The following is a 24,387-nucleotide window of genomic DNA, read 5'->3' on the forward strand; positions in this document are numbered from 1 at the left end:
ACTAAACTGAATCAAAGAGATTCAGCAGGCACGTGGTCAGTTGAGTCCTGTTTGGGCTTTAAATGACGACTAGATAAAGGCAAAACACATAAATTGCCCTACTTGTAATAGAAAGAAATGTTTGGTTTGTCTTACATGGCTTTTAGTGACAGAACAGAATTGAGAGTGCAGTCATGCCCTAGCTGCTGGTCACACACTACTGTTTGTGGAGGGTGGTTAATATCTGGCGTATCCTAGTTATGGAATTGACAGCACAGAACGATGGGTCATACTGAGGGCAACTGTTGATGGCACAATGTATCTTGAATGTTAGACGAGTGGAGGCTGAAGTGTGCAATGTTTAATATTTATTATTAAATTGAAATGTAAATGAATGCTATGCCTAGGGGTCAATAAACCACTTGGCACTTTTTAAAATCATGCTTTTCAGCAAGCTAGAGAATATACTTTTAATGTAGATTCAATTTTATAAGGCTTTCTTTTCAGGGAGATGACTATTTCTTAGATTAGCTATGAATCAGTTTTGCTTTGTAGCAGTCCTTCGAATAATGCTTTGTACCAAGAAGAAAGGAATAGTAGCTCAATTTTAAGGTTTTCAGTCAGTTTGCTTATTTTAGCAATCTAAATTCAACACTACTTTAAATTAGCATTTGCAGTCAGTAGAATTAAGTATGTTGGGAATTCGTTTTGCTTGATGTTGATAGTGATGGTGTTGTGATGAGCCTACTGTAAATTCTGAAGAGTCAGACGAGTTACACACAAATGCTGGGTGACTCTTGTTGATTGTTTTGACTGCAATTTGAATATGTGAATGGCATAGTACAGTGAGAGTAATGGACGAACCACAGCAATGTAGATTGAAGTTGAAACTCCCATTTGTAGCCACTTAGCTGGGAAATTCGACTAGAAGTTTTGCAGTATCCAGTGCTTTGTGTGCACATCAGCTGTCATTAGCTACTTTGAACAGTCTTTTTGGTACTGCATGGACAGACCACATGAGATTGTTACAACCAACCAAAATATTGCAATAGTAAGCTTTGCTCCTTTTTCTTCCTTCCATCTTTGGTAATAACTGTTGTTGAAATTTATAAAATCTTACTGTTTTTACAGCAGAATGTGACTAATGTGGTCTGGTCTTTGTGTGGAGAAACTATTGTAGACATACTGTGTAGAAACATTGTAAAATGGAGCTGTTTGAAAGATACTGGTTTGGTTGCCACAATTTGTTGATTTTGGCTTTCTGCCTGCCAGTATGAACGATAGTGTTATGCCAGGTATTAAATGCAAACTGGTAGCTTATTATAATACAGTTCTATTGTTTTCTGGAATGCATCGAGAACTGCAATTGTTAGTAGAACAAAAATACTTTTCTCCAAGATAGTGCTTTTTTTTAATGCCTATTGCTGTAGAATTCCCCAGGCTTTGATGAATTCCTGTTAAGTTTCTATTCTTGGGATTAACATAGCTGAATACAGGCAGGCAATTTGCTTTTCTCAAGCATCACCAAGGTGTTTAAGTTTGTTTTTACCCAGTTTTCATCTATGACCACTGCTGGGGAGTGCAGTGAATAAATCGCAAATAAAAAAAACTTGGCAGTTACTTTTTTTCTGTCTCTCTAATGGATGATCATACTAGATTTCACTTGTGCACCTCTTAGATGCCAACTTCTGAATGCCCTTTGTAAAATGTCTGAGAACAGAAATGAAATGATAATTTGTCATAAGGTAGTCACAGAGAAGGATACAAATAAGTAAAAACAGAACAGGAGAAATAGTAAATGAACATATAAGTTCTAATGACATTAGCCATTTTAAGAATGCCATGTAAATGAACTGCAGAGTATGCACATAGCTTTTTTCACTGTTGCTTCTGATTTAATCATGTACATGTCAGCCATCTTAGAACAGCAATATGTAAAGCCTGTATGTTCACAGATAGACCACATGAATTCTGTCAATGTTCAATGAGTGGTGAGACATTAGAGAGTGATTGAATAACATTTGAAGTATCACATTATGTGGTATGAGGCTTGCCTTTCTCTATTTGTTTTTGAAGAATCAAATACTTGAGACATTAGTATGGATTCAAGAAAAATAAGTAAGTGAAAATAACAAACTCCATGCATGTTTCCTTGGCAAAATACTGAAAAACACTTCCCTATGGTAATGTCTCTGAACATTAACCTTATTGTTTCTGGGCAGAATGCAAAAGTTTTAAGTTTTGCTGGTTTTCTTTGAATACAGTTGAACCATGACAAATTGTTTGAATGCCGATTATATAGTTCTTTCAATTTTGCTCTGACCTCTAGTTTGTGAACCTCTTATGTTGTGTACAGCACTGTCTGATTTACAATATTTCCTGACTGGCAGGATAAAGGTTAATTAAATATAAATGACGTGTGTTAGAGTGTTGACCAAGGACAGCTGAGCTAAATGGGAAGAAGGCTTCATTAGTTGATTATATGCAAAATCATAATACAGTGTGTTTGTTGAAAAATAAGACACCTTGCCTTTCTGTTGTAGATGGTTAGTACAGCTGCTTTCATGCAGCACCACAAATAATGTAATTTAATCCGTCTCCGTCACAGTGGGCCGTTTAGTTAACTGCTTCCATCTGTTGCCTGCTGTTCCCCTCACTTACGACCCTCTTCCTCTCTTGTCCCAGCCCCCCTGAGGAAGGCGAAGTTTGTGGAAAGCCCTCGAGTCCCAGAATCGGAGCTCAGCTCCCCAACCAGAGCCACAGTCAAGAAGCCAGACTTGGATGCTTTCTGCCCTGGTAAGCCTGTACAGGGTTCAATACTCTAGCAGCTAGCACATTTGATAGTTGTATTGTTGAGTAGGCTGGTGCATATGTCATTCAAAATCCATTCTTAGCAATGTCTTGATAGAGCTAAAAGCTGTGGTGTGTGAAGCTGTTGTAATCGCTGCAGTGGAGGAACTGGCAACACTGGGGCTGTTCTTATATAATGGTGAAGAGAGCATGTGGAAGAACTGAAAAAATGTTTTAGGCACAGAATTTTTTTGTGTATTAGAAAGGAATAAATATTTCAGATGGAACTCTTAAACAATTTGGTCCCTTCAATAAGATGCAGTACAGAATAGCCATTTTTTTTATCTTAGTGCATGCTTGTTGTGTAAATGGGCTTGTCTGGTGTAATGCATGTGGGATGGTTTAATTTATGCTCCAGGCACGCTTGAAATGGTCTGGAAGCAGAACAGGCTTACTGTGATCAGAAACTGCATTTACAATCTTTGTATTTTATTCTGTGATGTCGACAAGTTATATATTTTGAACACTTAAAACGGGAAGAAAAGGTTTTGAAAGTTCTCTAATGCAGCAGTGCTTTCCTCTGGACCTTTGACTGCAAAAGCATTCTTGTGATCCCATTTTAAAATGCTGTAAATAATTTCTTTCAGGTTGCAGTTCAATTAATGTTGTTTCTGTATTTTATAGTAGTGATGCTTCACCTAATACCCCTAAATAAATGGTCTGTTTGAAAACCGCATTGTAGAATAGCCTGTCCTGAAATTCTGTAGGATCTCTATGGATCTAGAACTAAATCCTTCTGGATCTAACCAGTTAGATTTATTTATGTATCTTGCAGGACAACTGCCACAATATTTTCAAAACTGCAATTGTTTCAAAGGAATTCTATGCTTGGTGTTTTCTTTTTGTTCCTTCTTGCTAGCTCCCACTACATGCAAAGACATTTATATTTAAAAAAGTCCAATTTCCACCCACCCCAAAGTCTCCGTCAGACATGCATGATTCCCGACTAATATCTGTCAGTACCACCCTATAACAAGTCACTAGAGGTGCTTGAGATGCCTCACTTGGTGACTTCCCTCTACTTTCCCATTCTTGCCAGTTAAGGTAATGTCATTACCCTGTGTTTACTATCATCAGACAATGTTGAAATTTCAGTGTATGAATAGCAGCCCCAAAACTGTATCCTGCTGACGGTACAGATGTGCTGGAACACCAAAGCAAATTTTGCTGTTGTCAGAATAGTTTAAATTTTTGAAAATAATGATATATAAAGTATGTACATTATTGATTTTATCAGCACCAGCTCTCCCAAAATCCCAGTAGGTGGCACGGTGGCTCAGTGGTTAGCACTGCTGCCTCTCAACGCCAGGTACCTGGGTTCGATTCCATCTTTGGGGAACTCTGTATGGAGTTTACACATTCTCCCAGTGTTTGTGTAAGTTTCCTGTGGGTGCTCTGGTTTCCTCCCACAGTCCAAAGATGTGCAGGCTAGGTAAATTGGCCACGCTAAATTGCCCATAGTGCTCAGGGATATGTTGGTTAGATGGGGTTTATAGGGGAGTGGGTCTGGGCAGGATACTGTGTGGGTTGGTGTGATCTTGTTGGGCCAAGGGGCTTGTTTCCACACTGGAGGGATTCTAAAATTTCCTATTGCATTTAAGTAAATGTTTCTTTTTTTTAAATTCATTTAGGAAATGTGGGTTTCGCTGGCTTGTCCAGCATTTGTTCCTCATTCCTAATTTCCCTGCAGAAGGTGGAGGTCAGCTGCCTTCTTGAATTGCAGTCTTTGGGGTATAGATACATTTATTGTATTGTTGAGGAGGGAAGTACAGGATTTTGACCCAGCAAGGTAAAGAAACTGCAGTATATCTCCAGGTCAGGATGGTGTGCGGCTTGAGGAGGAACTTGGCAGGTGAAGTGTTTCCACATGTCTTCTGCCCTTCTACATGGTAATCTTTGTGGGATTGAGAGGTGCTAACTTAATGCATCTATGTGAATTTCTGCAGTGCACCTTATAGATGGTGCACACTATTGCTGCCGTGCATCAGTGGTGGAAGGAGTGAATGTTTGTGATTCCAGTGCCAATCAACAGGTTGCTTTCTCCTGGCAAAATACTCCATCACCATCTTTGTAGGTTTATGCCTTGTAGATGGTGGATACACTGACGAGTCAGATGAGTTACTCAGCAATTCCAAGCTTCTGACCTGCTCTTGTGGCCGCATTTATTTATAAGGCGAGTTCAATTCAATTTTTGGTCAGTGATAAACCCACCAGGATGTTCAAAATGGGGGATTCAGTGTGACGGTGTAGTAAATTAATGTCAAGAAATGATGGATAGATTATTTCTTTATTGGAGATGGTAGTTTCCTGACAGTTGTGTGGTGGGAATGTTCTTTGTTACTTGCCAGCCCAAGTCTGGATATTGACCAAGTTTTTTGCTTCAGCATTTGAGGGCTTAGAAAATGGTGTAAAATATTGTGCAATCATTAGCAAACCTCCTACTTTCTGACCTTACGATGGAAGAATTTCGTTGATGATGCAGTCAAAAATGGGTAGACCTAGAACAACAGGAATTGCTGTAATGATGCCCACGAACTGAGATAGCTGACCGCGAACAAACACAATTTTTTTGGTTAGAGTCAAGAAAACAGCAGATGCTGGAATAAGGTAGACAAACAGGAAACTGGAAAAATGCAGCAGGCCAGGCAGCATCTGGAGGAAAGGAGCAGTCAAAGTTTCAGGAATTACCCTTCTTCAGGACTGTCCTGAAACATTGACTGCTCCTTTCCTCCGGATGCTGCCTGGCCTGTTGTTGTTCCAGCCTCCTGTTTGTCTACAAATGTTTTGGTACTAGATGAGACTCCAAGCAGTGGAGACGTTTCCCCCCACCTCTCCATTTTCATTGATGAGATCTTTTAGGGCTCCTTGAAGCCACACTCTCTTAAATGTGACTTTCATAGAGCAGTCACCTTCATCTCTGCTCTGGAGTTTATTTCTTTCTCGTCATGGATTGTATTCATTAGAGTTTAGAAGGTTGAGGGAGATCTAATAGAAATTTACAAGGTAATGTATGGCTTAGAAACGGTGGATGCTGGGACCCATGGGCACAGCCTTAGAATTAGAGGGGGTAAATTTAAAACTGAAATGAGAGTCATTTCTTCAGCCAGAGAGTGGTGGACCTGTGGAATTCATTGCCACGCACCGCAGTGGAGGCCAGGACGTTAAATGTCTTCAAGGCAGAGATCGATAAATTCTCGATCTCAGAAGGAGTCAAGGGCTATGGGGAGAGTGCAGGGAAGTAGAGTTGAAATACTCATCAGCCATGATTAAATGGTGGAGTGGACTTGACGGGCCGAATGGCTTTACTTCCACTCCTATGTCTTGTGGTCATGTTTGAACTAAGCATGCAATGAGATCTGGAGCTGAGTGGCTCTCACAGGACCCAAATCAGTGAGTAGATTGTTTGCTTAGCAACAAAGTGTGATAACACTGGTAGTGACCTCTTCTCTATCACTTTACTGACGATCAATAGTGGACATAGGAGGCATTAGTTTACCAGGATGGACTTGTCATGCTTTTCATGTATAGGATACACCTGGGCAATTTTCCACTTTCTGATAGATGCCAGTTTTGTAGCCGTACTGGACCAACTTGGTCAAATACATACTGAATTCTGAAACACGTGCCTTTCATACTATTGTCGAATATTGTCAGGGCCTTGCCGTGTCCTGGGCTTTCAACATTTCTTGATTTGCGTGGCATGAAATGAATTGACTAAATAATGGCATCTGTGATGTCAGGACCTATCTCCGAAGGCCAAGATGGATTAATCTACTGCGGACTTCTGGATAAAAATCTTTGCAATCTTTATTTCCATCCTCTTCTCTCGCCGCCACCCCCCCACCCCACACACACACCTGTCACATACCCGGTTCAACAGCTGTGACCTTTCAGAATTCAGTCAGCCGTGGTGGTACCAGGTCCTCTTGATGATAAACATTGAAGTCCCCGCTCAGAGCATAATCTGCACCAAGCTGCTTTCAATGCTTCCTCAATTAGTGCATAACATGAAGTAGTACTTGCCTGTGCTAAGTCCATTTTGCTCATGGAACTGGACATAGGCGTGATGGTCATGATTGGGATGTTCTTTGTTAGATATGAATCAGCAAGCATGACTAAGTCAGGTTGTTGCTTGATTAGACTCAGACAACTTCGTGATTTTGGCACTCATCCCCAGATGTTAGTAAGGAGGATTATACAGATTAAAAGGGCTGAATCTACTGTCGTCTGTTCTGGTGCCTAGGTCAATGCTAAGTGGGCAAATAAATGTATCAGTGAATAACTTTTCAATGGTTTTGATACAACTGAGAGGCTTGCTAGGCAATTTCAGATGTCAGTTAAGAGTTAATCATGTTGTGGGTTTTGAAGTTACCTGTAAGGCTAGATCAGATAAGGACAAAATAGCTTCTTCCTTAACGTACATAAACTATGCTCTATGTTTACTCAGTGTGCAGTAGGCAGAATATAATTTGTTGACTTCTTAATTTGCATGTACCAAATACGATTTTGAAAATTATCCAAATTTAAGTATGAAGTTTGTTCCTATATTCCTAAATTGCATCATCCGCCCCTAGAATAGCTTTTTAGACTATTATACTTTTAAGTTGATTTAATGACCAAACATTTTGTTCTTGACAAGGAAATAATAATTTAGATCAACAAATTGAAATTTCCTATGTTCTCTTTATATTCTTTTGTTCTCCTTGATAGTCATATTGTTGTGGAGAATTGTGTTGGCACATGAAGTTCACACATCTACATGTTACAGTTTCTCACTGTACTATCTTAAAATGGGGGAAAAAAAAGTTTATTTTTGAAGTATTAGTGGGATAATGAAAAGTTGTGTGCTGGGAAATTGGATCTTAAATGATTCAAGACAAAATGGCAACAATAAACTTTAGAAATACTAACTAAATAGGGTGTTGCTTTGCAAACAGTAAGTTAGAAAAGCTGTTTCAAGTGTAAAGGATCTTAACTACTTGCTATGTTTACCTTTCATGAAAAAACAATGGCAGTATGGTGTCATCATGGGTGTTTTGGTTCTGATTTCTGTGCAATCCATCTCTCAGATAACCAGTGCTAGACGGTGTGGTATTGGGGCAAACTGATAAAATTGCTTATCAGTCTCAATTTTAATTGGCTTGCTTCAGTACTGATTTTTGCCAGAAGATTAACTTTTAAAATAATAAAATATGATGAAAGTAGTATGAATTATTGTCTTTCCTTGCAAAAGTAATACTTAAGGATACTTTTGCTTTTGTTTATTTTTAATCTGCAATAATGAGTTGAATTGCTGTTGAGTGATGAGTATTAAGTAGTTCCAAGCTGATACAGTACTAATTTCCTTCATTTATTCAGTGCCTTTTTATTTGCTCTTTGTAAAGTTGTACACTAGCTGCAAGGCCGTTGAAAAGGATGGTTACTCTTGGCACTATTTTTTTAAAGAAAATGTTAATTTGCTCCTAACCCCAAAATGGCTTTCTGCATGAAGAAAAGTTATTACTATGGAGCTCAATTCTGTTTAGCCTGCCTTTTTAATAAGACTGAGTTGCCCTTGTGCCAGTTAGTAACTATTAATCATGTAAAATGGATGGTGTACTCAGTGATGTAACTTAAGTAGTGGAAGTAGCTAACTTCCCTCATCTTTGTGGTTTTTATTTGTCCTTCTACACCAAGTGACTGAAGTTCTTTAAATATAGTTAGCCCTGGTGCAGTGGGAACATTGTAGGGAATGCTCCAAGATGAATTCCAAACATTTGAGAACATTTCTTGCAGTATTTAGTTAAAAAGGATAGAATTCAATGTACTTGAGGATCCAGATCCTGCTGGAGAGGGGTATTTTTCAGAATACACTTCTATGCTGGTTTGAATGTACATTGAGAAACTTACACAGTTATAGGATGGTCAAATTGATAGGCATGAGATCAGAAAAATAAAGAGCTTGAATGTAAAGTAGAAACAAAGGAAGAATAAACAAACAAAGTTAAACTAAAATTGTAATATGCTTAAAATACCCCCCAAAAAATCAGAAATGGTAGAAATGAGGTTCCACAGTTTAAGTGGCCGACATGATGGCTGAGACTATTAATCCAGAAACTCATTTAATGTTCTAAGGGATAAGGTTCCAATCCCAACATGGCAGTTCGTAGAATTTGAATTCAGTAAAAGAACAATCTGGAATGAAGAATCTACTAATGACAATGAAGTCATCGTCAAGTGTCAGAAAAACCCATCTTGCTCACTGATACCCTGCAGGGAATGAATCTGCCATCCTCATCTGGTCTGGACTGCATGCAAGTTCAGGCATACAGCGATGAGATTGACTCTCATCTGCCCTCTGAAATAGTATAGCGAGCCACTCAGTTGTATCAATCACAACAAAGTCTCAACAAAAAACTTAAACTGTGGGACCACCTGGCATTGACCCAGGCACCAGAAATCACAATGCACAGTCAACTCTGCAAAGTCTTTCTTACTAACATTTGGGGTTTAGTGCCAGAAATGGGAGAGCTATCTCTCAAACTATTGAACAACTGCCAGACATAGGCGTTCTCTCAGACAATACCATCACCATCCCTGGTTATGTCCTTTTCCATTACCAGGACAGATCGAGCATGGGTGGTGACACCGTGATATACAGTCAATAAGGGATTGCTTGAAGTCTGATGGCTTAAGGTTAAATATTAGTAAGGAAACCAGATCTTTTTTTTCCTATTTACTCATTTATTGCCCATCCCTAATTGCCTAGAGGGCAGTTCAGAGTCAACCACATTGCTGTGGGTCCAGAGCCACATGTAGGCCAGACAGGTAAGGATGGTAGTTGCCTTCCCTAAAGGACATAAGTGAACAGATGGGTTTTTCTGACAATTGACAATGGATTCATGGCTTTCATTAGATTCTTAATTCCAGATACTTCATTGAATTCAGATTCCACCATTTTCCTTGGCAGGATTCAAACCCAGGTGCCCAGAATGTTATGTGTCTCTGGAATTAACAGTTCACTGATAATGCAACTAAGCTGTCACCTCCCCTTTTAATATTACCACATACTCATTCAGCTGATGAACCTGTATTCCTCATGTGAACAGCATTTGGTGGTGGTTCTGAGGGTGGCAAGTGTTCGAAATGTACTCTTGGGTAAGGGATTTCAATGTCCACCACCAAGAGTGGCTTGGCAGCAGGTTGGGTCCTAAAAGATATGGCTGTTAGACTGGATCTGCAGCATGTGGTGAGGAAACCAACAAGTGAAAAACATACTTGAACTAATTTGTACCAATCTGCTGGCTGCTGATGCATAGAACATAGAACAGTACAGCACAGAACAGGCCCTTCAGCCCACAATGTTGTGCCGACCATTGATCCTCATGTATGCACCCTCAAATTTCTGTGACCATATACATGTCCAGCAGTCTCTTAAATGACCCCAATGACCTTGCTTCCACAACTGCTGCTGGCAACGCATTCCATGCTCTCACAACTCTTTGGGATTACTATTGACCGGAAACTTGACTGGACTTGCTGCATAAATACAATGGCTACAATAGCAGGTCAGAGGCTAGGAATACTGTGGTGAATAAATCACTGCCTGATCCTCAAAACTTGTCCACATCGACAAAGCCCAAGTCAGAAGTATGATGGTGTGCTCCTCAACTGCCTGGATGAGTGCAGTTCCAAGAATGCTCGAGAAGCTTGACACCATCCAGGACAAAGCAGCCCACTTGATTGGCACCACATCCACAAATATCTACTCCCTCTACCACTGCACAGTAGCAGCAGTGTGTTATATCTACAAGTTGCACTACTGAAATTCACCAAAGATTCTTAGACAGCACTTTCCAAATCTACAGTTACTTCCATCGAGAAGGGCAATATCAATTCAGGTGCTCTGTGTTTGCACGTTTTCAAACTGCTCACAGACATCTCCAAGCATAGAAAAAGCACAATTTTTTGAAGGGACCATGCCATGCTTTCTCCCTAGCATCTTACAAACACCAAAATCTAACGTCCTGCCTATCAATACTCTATCCAACTTTGCAACACTAGTTGCTGCTCACTTTGCGTAATGTTAGCAGCATGCATCATTCGTACACTTATTTTATCAACACATCCTGTGACAATTTGATCTATTGTCTCAGTTGGAAAGATTGTTTTATATGAAATGACAATTCGAGAGTCAATTATCCAGCCTGTAGCACTGACCAGAAGTCAGCAGGTGATGTGAACAAAACACAGATTCTGTTGTAATGAGATTCTTTCCTTTTCCTGCTGTCCAAGTATTAAATAGGTAGATTGCAGTAAATGGTATCCTATGTTAAATTAGTTATTTTATGTTGTTTCCTGTGGTTTTTATTTTAAAGTCATCCATTCAAATATTCACTTATCTCATGGGATATTCCAAAGCTCTTTGCAGCCAGAGATATAATGTGACTGTGTAGGAAATATGGCAGCTATTTTGTTTGTAGCAAGCTGCCACAAACGGAATGTGGCACTCGATGTTTGTGATGTTGGGATAGTGCGCAAGGGATAGTGCTCACGTTCATCTTCAAAGTGTGAGTGAGAAGATGCAGCCTCAGTTAAAAGACAATATCTCCAGTGGTGCAATATTAAAGCAGAATGTCCACCTGGAATAGGACTTGAACCTGTAGCCTTCTAGCTAAGGGACAGAGTGCTGCGAGCTGAACACACAGCATTGCAGCAGTAATTCTGTTTGTGTTAATTATATTCCATTGTGAGAGGTGTGTGGCATTTTAATGGCTATTTTATTGCAAATATATTTATATTTCTATACATTGTTCATTTCTAGTTGTTAGATTGAAAGCTGCAAGTTTTAAAAGAAACAGCTAGCGTTCGGTTTCTTGTTGTCTTTGTGATGCAGTGTTACACTCAAAGATACTGACTACGCTAATCCCCATTTCCAGCACTTGCTCCATAACCTTAGAGGCTATGGCAATGGAAGTGAATATCTAAACGCTGCTTACGTTTTTGAGAGTTGTTGACTGGCCCATTCTGTTAGACAAAACTGTAGACTTCAGTCATCCTGTCAATGAAAAGGATTCTCCTCAACTACTCTTTCACCTCTGACCTCAAATCTATGCTACCTGGTTATTGACCCTCTTCTCAAGGAAAACATTCCTTTCAATCCAACTTATTTATGGCCCTCATAACCTTCTAGCTATATCAAGCCCCTCTCAACCTTCATTGTTCTACAGAAAATGAGCCCAGCTCATCCAAGGAGATAGCAAGAACTGCCTATGCTGGAGTCAGACACAACAGCTCCACACTCTGTTGTCCCAATCTCTCCAGTCTTTCTTAGCTTAGATCCCCCACTCCAGGCAGTATCCTGGTAAATCTCCTCTGCACTCAAAGGTGAAGAAAGCTTCCAAAATAAGCCTACACCTAACCAGTGTTGTATTACAAGTAAGAACATCCTATTAGGATAGTCTTGGCTGTTGATTTGTTTGACTGCCTCTTCTTTTTCTATTGCAAGAACTTTATGAAGCCTTCTTTCCATACTTGCCAATTACACGGTGAGTCTTGCTTCAGTTCTCTACTGTTTGAAATTTGTATTTCTACCCATTTCCTATTTGCTGCATTCCTTCCAGTTTAAGAGGACATCTAACCACTGGCATATGCTTGTGCCTTAGGAATTGAAAAGCCAAGAAACTGAGATTTTGTAATTGTATCCTCCCCTCCCATCCCAATCCTATTAAGATGCTACTCTCAGATTTGTTTGTTTGTTCCTGTTGAAATTAGGGAAATTGTACATAACAGCCACATAAGCTATCATGGCATTTTATTTAATAGCCTATTGGTATCATGATGCCAGAGCTGTTAGTGCTTAATACTCCTGTGAAACTGAGAGCAACATCTGGAGTTTGCACTTGTGTACCTAAATGTGTGAATCCAAAAGTGACTACCAATGACTCTTCTCCACAGATTACGGGTATTATAGATTAAAATCAATTAGAAATAACTATTGAAAAATTATTTGTTTTCCTGTGAAACCCTTTGAAAAAGTTGCACTTTTTTTTTTGCAAGTAGTGCAACTGGATATTTACCCACATGGTAAATTCATAATTACTGTTGAAAATACTGTCTAGTCCTGTGAAACTAATTCTATATTTGCAGAATATCATTTTCACCATTATGACACTTGCATGTTTTTAAAGTAACTTAGTTTTAAAGATTGTTTTGATATTTCAATTTTGCCTAATCCCATATTGATGCCCCAATTAGTTATTCTGCTTGGTGTAAAAAAATTAGGGATAATGGGTGCATTTTACATCCTTGTTTTCTGAAAATACTTCAGTGTGATTGCCTGCTTTAGTCTAACTTTATAATATCATTGTGGGATGCCTGGAGAGCAGTATGACTGCTATCAAATTCATTAATGTTCTTTAGGAAAGGCACTCTTCCATCCTTACCCAGTCTGGCTCATGTGTCAATCCATTTGCGCAGTAGTATGGTTAACGCGTGACTGCTCTCTGAAATAGTTTAGTATTTGTAGCAGTGATCACTACACTGTCTCGTGAAGAATAAATCCTTTTCACACTAAATGCTGTACGTTGTGTTTTGTGAGAACATGTGCTAAAAAGAACAGATTCAGAACCAGAGAAATTAAGAACTGCAGATGCTGGAGTCGCAGATCAGAGCTGGAGGAACACAGCAGCCAGGCAGCATCAGAGGATTCAGAACCAGTCCATAGCTCAGAATTGGGAATCGGTGAGATGTAAGCCATCAGAAGCTGTAGAATTGTATTTAACTGCAATCCAGAAGATCGTAGCCTTTGCAGAGGATAAAGCACAAAGAACGAAGTAGTGAGAGCTTATTAGAAAGAAATGGTTGTAATCACGGGAGATTTCAATCTACTTGACGTCTAAAACAATTGCCTGGATACGTTCATAGAATGTTTTTTGAATGGTTCTGAATGTGTTCTAAAGCCAGTTGGCTGTACTAGATCTGGTATTGTGCAAGATGATAGGATTAATTAATGATCCCTTCATGAAGGCACACCTAGGTATGAGCGACCATAATATTGTTGTGTTTTACATTCAGTTTGAGGGAAAGAGCAGTGGGTCTGAGCCTACTTTTAAATAGGGTCAGTTATCAGGGCATGAAAGCAGAACTGGCTAAAATGAATTAGCAAAGTAAATTTAAGAATTGGTCAATTCAGATGCAGTGGCAGGCATTTATGATGCAACTCACCATTCACAGTTAGCAAGAAATGGTAAAGATAGTTGCAAACTTAAAAAAAAAGCACAAGATTGTGCAGACAGGTGGGAGATTAGAAGATTGAACAGAATATGAAAAAAAGTGAATTACCAAAAATTAAGAAAGAGAAAAATAGAGTAGGAGAGAAAAGTAGCCAGAAATATAAAAAATGTCCATCTAAAAATGTGGGAAAAGAGCTAATAAAGGAAGTGCTGAACCGATGGAAAGTATGACTGGAGAATTAATAATATAAATTAAGGAAATTAAACAAATGTTTTGCATTAATTTTCATTATAGATACATATCTATAGTAATATCCCAGAAGCTTCAATAAATCAGGAAATAGAAGGAAGGAGTTCAGAAAAATCTCAATCAAAAAGAGAAGTAGTGCTGAGCAAATTGCTGGAGCTGTGGGATAACAAGTGCTGGAGATCGATGGGCTTCAACCTAGAGTCTTAAGAGTGGCAAGTTAGAGAGTTAATGCATTGATTTTTTTTAAATTTTAATTTTCCCAAATCACACTCGATTCTGGGATGGTCTCATTAGGTTGGAAGATGGTAACATAAAAGATTGGAACATGGCAATGTTTCATCCTAAGATGGTCAAAATGGTAGAAATCTGAGTCTGACTTTTTTGTTGTATCTTTGTTTCTTGCATTTAATACATTTATATCTAATGCCAATACTGTGTCAGGTTTGTAATCAAAGTGTGTAAAAATGTTTAGCTGAATTTGCTAATTTGCCCAGTTTGACAATTTATACTTTCTCAGTTAGGTTGAATTTGTTTGTTTGAGAAAAACATTTGATTTGCTTATTATCTGAAGACATATCAACAAGTAAAAATCCATGGTATAAAAATCAAAGGGTTGCAGATTTACATTAAAATCTAGTGTTGGGTGAATAATAAAGTGTTTACATCAGTGTGTTGAATCTGGCATGGAGAGAATGCTTTAGAATAAGGTGCAGTGATTGTTTCGAATCTTATATGGGCAAAATATTAGGCTGTATATTCACTGTCTAAAAACTACACATCATATTTGTAATAAAATCTGGAAACAAATCATCTAAGTGGCTTTGTAAATATTGCAGCAAACATGATGAGAGTAATGCTACAAAACTCATGACTACCTTTGACAAAGTAAGTTACCTTGTGCTTTTGTAAATAAATTTAAACAAAAGTGCGACGCTTGTCAAATATTTAGTTGATAAAGATGGTACATAACCGATGAATACTGAGATGATTAGTTGGTAAAGATGGGATTTAACTGATGAATACTGACTGCAATGTCACAAAGTTTAATACCTGCTCTGTGCTGCATTATATCAGCTCAGTGAGGGTCACAGCTGGGTGCTACAATTGGCTCCCTTGAGTATTGACTGTAAAATGTGCTGCTCCTCCAATTTCTAATTGCCAACCAGCTGGTGTAAAATGTATGTACATGTGGGGCGAGTGCAGGATTTTATTTGCTGTGATTTCACCTTTTCCCCTGACAGGGTCTTGGCTAGCTCGTAAAAAGAAATACTTGATTGAGAACATCAGGGTTGACTGGCAGTTGTAAGGTGCACAAAAATTTCTCTTTTGTTATCTGGAACTTTCAATTACATTTAGTAGGAGTGTTCTCTTACACGTTTTGTTTTTGGCTGATTGTTGCAGCAAGTATGCGTTTGATGTCAATGTGATGTATTGTATATGCCTGTTTTGTGTGTGTGTGTACATTCGTGCTAAAAATTGCTGCAGATGTAGCTGCTAATGGGTGAGAAGAGTAGCTTGACTTAAATAATCCCTGTCCAAAATAACATGCGGTGTCCAGTTACTGGTACCTCATAAGTTGTGGTGAAATGAAAAGGTAATGGAATCACAATACCACTCTGTTCCTGATTATATGTTAATTCTGTTGACTGTTTACTACAGTCATGCAAAAGTTCTTGCTTGCAACCCAAGGGCATGATCTTATGTGCAAATAATCCCAGGTGCCTGCAAAGATCAGTAAAATGTAGTATTAAAACAATACTGGACTTCTAAGACTGGGAAAGAAGACAGTGAAAATATACTGTATATCCCTTATTGTTTATGTATTCCCTCTACCTCACGAAATTAACGTTTGCCCTAAATGATTCCAGGAAAACCATGTATTGTTATTACATTTCAGCACCAAATGCAAACTGCTGCTCCGCTGTTGGATCAGATGTCAGTACCTAAGTTTGTTTCCCTTCTAGTGTTTATACATGTTAGTATTCTCCATTTCTTAACTCTGTTATCAACTGGAGACAAGACTGCTCTGGATTAATGTGGCCAATGCTGTCTTCATAATGTGTTAAATTGACCAGTTAATGTTTTTGTCCTTGATTTGGTGCCAAAATCTTGGTTAGTTTTGTTGATGAGGGTCAAGAAGAGGTGTTTCCTGATGTATTTCATTTGTCAAACTTATTAACTGTCTTTGATAAGATAGTACTGTGAATGTAATAGGTTTAAAAAATGAACTCGAGTGAAAAAAATGAACTCGATAAGCAGGAATTCCTTCTCTGAAAGTAGTGAGTCATTTAGAGTCTCTGGATGTGAGTTTGCTCGCTGAGCTGGAAGGTTTGTTTTCAGACGTTTCATCACCATACTAGGTAACATCATCAGTGAGCCTCCAACGAAGCGCTGGTGTTATGTCTCGCTTTGTATTTATCTGGTTAGGTTTCCTTGGGTTGGTGATGTCATTTCCTGTTCTTTTTCTCAGGGGATGGTAGATTGACTTGGAGGCAATGTGTTTGTTGATGGAGTTCCGGTTGGAATGCCATGCTTCTAGGAATTCTCGTGCGTGTCTCTTTTTGAATTCCTGGAGGCATGGCATTCCAACCGGAACTCCATCAACAAACACATTGATTTGGAGCCAATCTACCATCCCCTGAGAAAAAGAACAGGAAATGACATCACCAATGCAGAAAATGACATCACCGACCCAAGGAAGCCTAACCAGATAAATAGAAAGCAGGACATAACACCAGCGCTTCGTCGGAGGCTCACTGATGTTACCTAGTATGGTGACGAAACGTCTGAAAACGAACCTTCCAGCTCAGCGAGCAAACTCACATCCAGAACCTCAACCTGAGCTACAAATCTTCTCCAAATTTAGAGTCTCTGTCAACCAAAGTGAATGATAATTCGTAATAGATTTTTAAAAACTATGTTAACAGTGTATAGTGACATCACTGGCTATGAAATAGACTTGCTAAACAAGGGGACAAAGCCTTGGCAAATGGAATACAATGCTGGGAAATGTGAAGTTACGCATGGAGGTGAATATTAATTCGAGAGATAGTAGAAAGCCATGGAACAGCAGGATTTGGGAGTCCTTGTCCATGAATCCCAAAGATCCAGCATCCAAATTCAGCAGTAAATGGATCACAAATTGAATGTTGGCCTTTATTTCAAATGGAATGGAGTATAAAAAAAATGGTAATTTTGCATAAATGGTGCCAGTCATTCGTCAGACTTCAGCTGGAATATTGAGAGTAGTTTTGAGTCCCTTATCTAAGGAAAGACATACTAGCAGTGGAGGCAGTTTAGAGCAGTTTCACTAGGCTTTACAAGATCAGAGAGACTTATAATGAGAGATTTGGTGGATTGGGCCTGTACTTGATGGAATATAGAACAATGAGAGACAATCTTGTTGAAATATGAAAGATTCCTTGTGTACTTGTCAGGATAAGTGTGGAGAGATTGACTCCCCTTATGAGGGCATAATCTCAGGATGAACATTTATTTTATTAATTCACAAGATGAGCTCACCACTGGCTAGGTCAGCATTTATTGCCTATCCCTAATTGCCCAGGAGTTGCTCACTTAAGATAGGAATTTCTTCTCTGAAGGTCGTGAATCTACCGAACTTTATTTACAACAGAGGGCTATAAATATTGGGTCATTCTGTATATTCAAGAGAGATTTTTATTTGGTAAAGTAATTTATGGCTATGGGGAATAGGCAGGAAATTGGAGTTGGGGATTTCAATCAGACATGATCTCATTGATGGCAGAGCAAGCTTGATGGGCTGAATGGTTTATTTCTGCACCTGTGTCTTGCAGTCCAAGTTACATTGAACATCACTGTCTGGAGTATTATTGTAGACACATAGTTATCATTCTTTGTATGACCTTTCAATTGTATGAATTTATATTTCACTGCCTTCCTATTTCTGAACCTATGTGTCCACTTAATTTTAAACATATAGTATTAACTTTTTTATATGTTTCAATATTTTGGTTACTTTTGTGCTGCTGAATCTTGACATTCTGATGCTAAAGTTATGGGGTCTAAATCAACTTGAGTTGCCCTCTTGGCACACTCCATTAAATTTTGAACCATTTTCTACTGCAGTCTTCTTGCTCCCTCACTGATGTTCGTCTGTCTCTTCTGTGACATGGCAGCTGTAACAAAGTACAGTCTTCGTAGTGTGCACTTGTGCATTAATGTTTTAAGAATAATTTTGGTGTACTTGTATCCCATTGCACTAGCTACAGCACCATATTGGGAGGTTTTGTTTTCAAAAGTCTCCCTCCCAACATTTGGTTCACAAGGGCATACCAGTGTCTTTGCGCTTTTCTGTGCTTGCTCTATTGCATGGCCTTTGAATTCAAGTTGTACGTTTCTTTCAATAGTTCATGCTAGTATTGCTGCAATCATTTTGAACATCTCAAACTGAAGGCAAAATTTTGTTTGTTTTGAAAGTTATTTCACAATTAAAATAAACTGAAATGAATTGTCATCCTCAAATCCTGAACAATGGCAAGTAATTTGGAAAAAGTGGTTACCTTAACATGTGGGGGGGAAAAAAAACCTCAGAATCTCAGTCATAAAGATTTCTTCAGCAGGAATTATTTTTCCCTGTTTTCCAAGTTTTGTAAAGCTAATTTTTGTCCTTTTTAGGATCGTTCAACATGTGTTTATTTCTTTCCCAAAGAACAGAAAGCATGGACCAATGATCCTATTTCCCATCTCATCAGTATGAGTAGAGTGAATGCAAATTCTGTTTCATTCACAGAATGGTGGTGTCACTAACAAGGCCAGCAATTATGGTCCATTCCTAATAGCCTTTGAAAGTGTGTTGCTGCCTTTAACACAACTAAGTGTCTCCCTGGGTCACTTCAGAAGGCAGCTAAGAATGAACCAAATTTATGTGGTTTTGGAGCCACAGAGACTAGAGGCACTGGTGGCAGATTTCCTTTCCAGAAATGCATTAGTGAACTTTTTAGTGAGTTTCAACAGTTTTCCTGGCAGTGTGGTAGTTTCATGGCGCCATTGCTAATACGAGCTTTTAATTTCTGATTTATTTATTTAAATTTACATTTCCCCAACGGTCACATTGAGATTGCTAGTCCAGAAACAAAGCCATACTGCTGCTAGATAATAAAGTGTGAAGCTGGATGAACACAGCAGGCAAAGCAGCATCTCAGGAGCACAAAAGTTGACGTTTCGGGCCTAGACCCTTCATCCTGTGATGAAGGGTCTAGGCCCGAAACGTCACCTTATGTGCCCTTGAGATGCTGCTTGGCCTGCTGTGTTCATCCAGCTTCACACTCTATTATCTTGGATTCTCCAGCATCTGCAGTTCTCATTATCTCCCATATTGCTGCTAACCCACTGAACCTTACCTGAACTAATCTTGGGCAATGATCTCCAAACTACAATGTAGGGAGTACTTTAGGATGCACCTGTAATTGTGCACTATGTTGTTACTATATCTGTGCACAGTGGCAGCTCTACCTTTTAGACTCGAATTAATTGTTTTGTCAGACTGTGATTGATTCTGATTGAATGCAGTGCTCTTGGTGCTAGTACATGCGGCACATTGTTCAAGGGAGTCACAGTTTTAATGGTATGCCTGGGGGAAAAGCATTATTAATTCAATCTGTGTGTAAAAAATCCATTGTTACAACAAATGAAGACAGAAAGCATCAATGTTTATAATTGCAAATACTGGTAATTGTGAACCTGTAATAAAACAGAAAAGTTTTATCTTTCGAGTGATAGATTCCAATTTGCCGACATGAATGCATAACCATATCAAAGCTTAATCTGTGATGTCGTACATATGGCTTAATTACTGCTGTAACTGTCACCAGTAAATGCTGGTTTCACCTGAAGCACAAATTATGTGGACCAGGTCTCCGCAATAATTCTATCATCCCTTTATTACCTCTTGGTAACTCCTAGGCAATATCTGTAAGAAAGTATATACACCCACACTTCTGGGTCATGTGGGCTTGGGGCTTTTTGGCTAACCCACGATGAATTTGCAACTAAGGAATGGGAATTAATGCGGAGTCAAGGTAGGATTTTGTGAACCTAATATCAATTTCAAATTTTTTGATGTGCAAATATTAATCTATTAGGTGAGTTGGTGTTTCCAGTAAAGAAGAGTTGAGCTTTGATAGCCTTATTTCAATTCAGTTCGCAAAAGCACTGGGGAAATAAACTGGGGGAAAAAATGTTAAATCTCAATTGAGAGTTTTTAAGTTGTTTTTCATTTATTCTTGGGATTTTTGAGTCAGCGGCCAGTACAGTGGTTGAATACCAATAAGAGATCTTGAGCTTGTTTCTTGCAAAACATTTGAGACGCCTTCGAATTATGTTAGCACCTCTGAAATGATAGTATGTGCTGGTATATTTCACTTGTTGTTTAGGCATAGTGTAGAGCTTTTAAATGTTCATAACTGTGCAACCGTGGTAGCTAGGGGAAAAAAAACCCATCCAAAACAAACAAGTCACATGGACTTATTTTCCTGCTGGAAATTCTAGCTAATGAGAGTGACAGCCCTTCAGGAGATTTCTCCTCCCTGGTGTTGAAGATACTCCCTTTGGTTTGAGCATTTGCTGCTGCACTCATCCGTTTTGAGGGATTTACTTTTCATCTCCGTATTTAAATGTTTCTAACTCTATCTATTATTGCACGTTTGTAGAGAATCATTTCATGCAGGTAAGAACAGTGATGTTGATTGTTCAGAAGGGATTATTATTAAACAGTGTGGTAGTATAGTACTTTATTTCTGTAAACGTGCATAATGTTTTTACTTATCCTGTTGAAACCAACCTTAGGTGTGTGAATTTTTACCTCCACTTGTGGACTGTAATTGCCACCTTCTGTCAAGAGAACTGGATATTCTTAAACAATAGTTGGCTGTGTCATTTTGACCAACTAATGTTTTTTTCTCTCCACTGGGAGATTTGGAATTGTCTGCTTTTCTTGATTCTGTCTCCTGAAATGGAGCTCTCCTCCACTGCAGATTTTTGATTAGTTATTTCTAAATGCTTGGTAGCAGTGTATGCTTTAGAATTTAAGGCTGTATTTAGCATTAATGGGCTGTTCAGGCTTATTGAATTGACACTAGATCCCTGCATTGGCTGAGAGTTTTTGCACAACTGAGTTGGTCTCAAATGTGTACCAATGGTTCTTTGTTGGAATATAGCTAGTTGCTGTCGGTTAATTTTGTGATGTTTTATAGCTGCTACCATTGGCCTCCGCAAATAAGTCTGCGGTAAGGCTAGATGGAGAATTTAATGACTGGGGACTGTGCTATGAGGCCTACAGTGATTCACTTTAAGAACTACTTGTTCAGAATCATTCCCCTACCCTTTTACCTGTAACCATTCTATTTTATTTTTGTGTACGTGTACTCATTTTCTTTTTAAATACTGTTCTGTTTCTATTTTTAAATACTGTTCTTAAATTGTATTTCCACCGTTGCTCCTTGCTGTAACAAACTCAGCTTTATTTAAAAAAAAACTCCTCTATCCACTTCCTGTCTTTATTTTTGTTTTTAACCTTAATGGGATACTAGATTCCTTGACCAGTTTTTCCTATGTTCATTCTTCATAATTTTGCATCACATTGTTAAACTATTTTGTAATGAAAGAAGCTGTGTACATGACTTGATATCAAAGCCTCTCTTCACTGACATTATCTTGACAAACCTCTTCAGGAACCCTTGGGAAGAGGGTATGAAGAAAAGCACTGTTTCAATGAAATGGCTGACTGACTGAAAAGGTTACTTGAGAAACTGCAAAATCCAAGAATTTTAAAATAAATACTTCAGAAATTTTCAAACATTTTGGAAACATAATATACAATGAAGTAACATTTTAGGTAAAGATTCTCCATGGGAAATGACTCCACCTGAGGAGGTAAAAGTGGTGTAGTAGTAATGTCGTTGTATTAGTATTCCAGAACACAGGCTAATGTTCTAGGGGGGTGGGGGGGAGGGGGGAGGCGGCAGGGTTTGAATCCCACTTCTGCAGATGGTGAAATTGGAATTCAATAAAGTCTGGAATTTAAAAACTGGTCTACTGACGAACATATATCCATTGTGGATTGTTATAAAAACCTAATTAGTGTCATCCTTATCTGATCTGGTTTACATGTGACACCAGACCCACAGCAGTGTGGTGACGCTTAGCTGCTATCTGAGATTGCATGGCAAGCCACAAGGTCATATCAAACCCATATACAGTATGTAGGGAGTGATCCAGAAGTCTTCAGCATTGCCTCCAGACCACTTGATGTCTTATGTTATCATGCCAAAGATGAACAAGGAAACCTTCTGATTGCTACATTCCATCCATCTTGGCTAATGAATTAGTTTTCTGTGTTGAACACCAGTTGAAAGGAATAGCAAGTACAGCAATATGCAGAACGTAGCCTGGGTGAAGAACATCAATGTGCAAGAGTGGTTCAGTAACACCACTACTGGCTGAGGCCTAAAACTACTGGACTGAGTCTGTGGCAAATGTTGGGAGTAACAACAAAGGAAAAATGTACTTAACCTCACCCTCGCCAGTTGATCTGTTACTGATGCAACTGTTCACAACTGTATCAGTATGAGTAACCACTGCACTATCGTTGTGGAGATGAAGTCCTGTCATCAAGTTGAGGATAAGTTCCATTGCATTGTGTGATGCTGCCAATTTGCTAAATAAGGCATACTTCAAACAGCTCACGAATTATAGCAGCTTGAAACTGAGCATTCGTAAGGCACTGCGGGCCATCAACATTTGAACTATGTTTAGTCACAATTTGTAACCTCACGGTATGGCACGTTCCCTTGATACTATCAAGCCAGGAAATCTACTGTGTTTCATTGAAAAGTGCAGGAGAGCATGCGAGGATCACCATCAGGCATAGTGGGGTGACGGGGGCGAGTGGGGGAGTCAACCGAGGGAAGCTACAGCTTGGAGCCACTTGCATACTGAACGGTGGAAGCTGTGGTTGATAGAACTAAGCAATCCCACAACCGATAGATCAGATTTAAACTCTGCAATGTGACCTGTTCTGAAGTATGGCTTAGAACAGGCCTGGGTGAAAGTTAATGGGAATTCCAGATTGTTCTGCTGGAAACACAGTGTCATTTATTCGTGTCTGAGATCACGTTAGCAGATCTGTGCTTAAGGTTGCTAAACTGGTAGTGTCCTGAGCGTGTTAAGAATGTCGGGTGGTAAGCAATAATACTATGAACTGCCTGTTTAATTTTAGAATAGGATAGCATTGGCTTTAAAGAAATGTTAATAAACATTTCTATCTGAATAAAAAATCCAGAGATTCAAATTGTGATAGAGCTGGATTTGGAAATGGTGGGAGGAGAAGATGTGCAGAAGCTATTTTCAAACTGAGTTACAGCCTTTCACAATTTTTTTTTGTTCATGGCATACAGATGTCACTGGCTAGGCCAGCATTTATTGTCCAGAGTGTAGTTAAGAGTCATTAAATTACTGAGGGCTTATACTCATATGCAGTGCAGACCAGGCTGGATGACAGAGATCATGGGAACTGCAGATGCTGGAGAATCCGAGATAACAAAGTGTGGAGCTGGATGAACACAGCAGGCCAAGAAGCATCTTAGGAGCACAAAAGCTGACATTACGGCCCAAGACCCTCCTTCAGAAAAGGGGGATGGGGAGAGGGTTCTGAAATAAATAGGGAGAGAAGGGGAGGCGGAGCGAAGATGGATAGAGGAGAAGATAGGTGGAGAGGAGAGTATAGGTGAGGAGGTAGGTCAGTCTGGGGAGGACGGTCAGGTCAAGGGGGCGGGATGAGGTTAGTAGATAGGAAATGGAGGTGTGTCTTGAGGTGGGAGGAGGGGAAAGGTGAGAGGAAGAACAGGTTAGGGAGGTGGGGACGAGCTGGGCTGGTTTTGGGATGCAGTGGGGGGAGGGGAGTTTTTGAAGCTTGTGTATCCACATTGATACATTGGGCTGCAGGGTTCCCAAACGGAATATGAGTTGCAGTTCCTGCAACCTTTGGATAGCATCATTATGGCAGTGCAGGAGGCCCAGGTTGGCCGTATTGTCTGAGGAATGGGAGGGGGAATTGAA

The 24,387-nt window shown here is 39.2% G+C and overlaps 1 protein-coding gene across 18 annotated transcripts in view; it reads left to right on the forward strand.

The window, feature by feature from the left end:
• The window catches only part of tanc2a (tetratricopeptide repeat, ankyrin repeat and coiled-coil containing 2a), a 778,741-nt gene that overhangs the window by 449,767 nt on the left and 304,587 nt on the right, over positions 1-24,387 (forward strand). For 16 of the 18 annotated variants that reach the window (XM_059638827.1, XM_059638832.1, XM_059638830.1 and 13 more), the window contains one exon: positions 2,665-2,775. The exons of the other annotated variants lie outside the window; for them this stretch is intronic. In XM_059638827.1, coding sequence (XP_059494810.1) covers positions 2,665-2,775 — 111 coding nt within the window. The remainder of the gene's footprint in view (positions 1-2,664; positions 2,776-24,387) is intronic. 18 annotated transcript variants of the gene reach the window in all.

The sequence above is a fragment of the Stegostoma tigrinum genome, chromosome 31, assembly GCF_030684315.1.
Source record: "Stegostoma tigrinum isolate sSteTig4 chromosome 31, sSteTig4.hap1, whole genome shotgun sequence".
Lineage (NCBI taxonomy): Eukaryota > Metazoa > Chordata > Chondrichthyes > Orectolobiformes > Stegostomatidae > Stegostoma > Stegostoma tigrinum.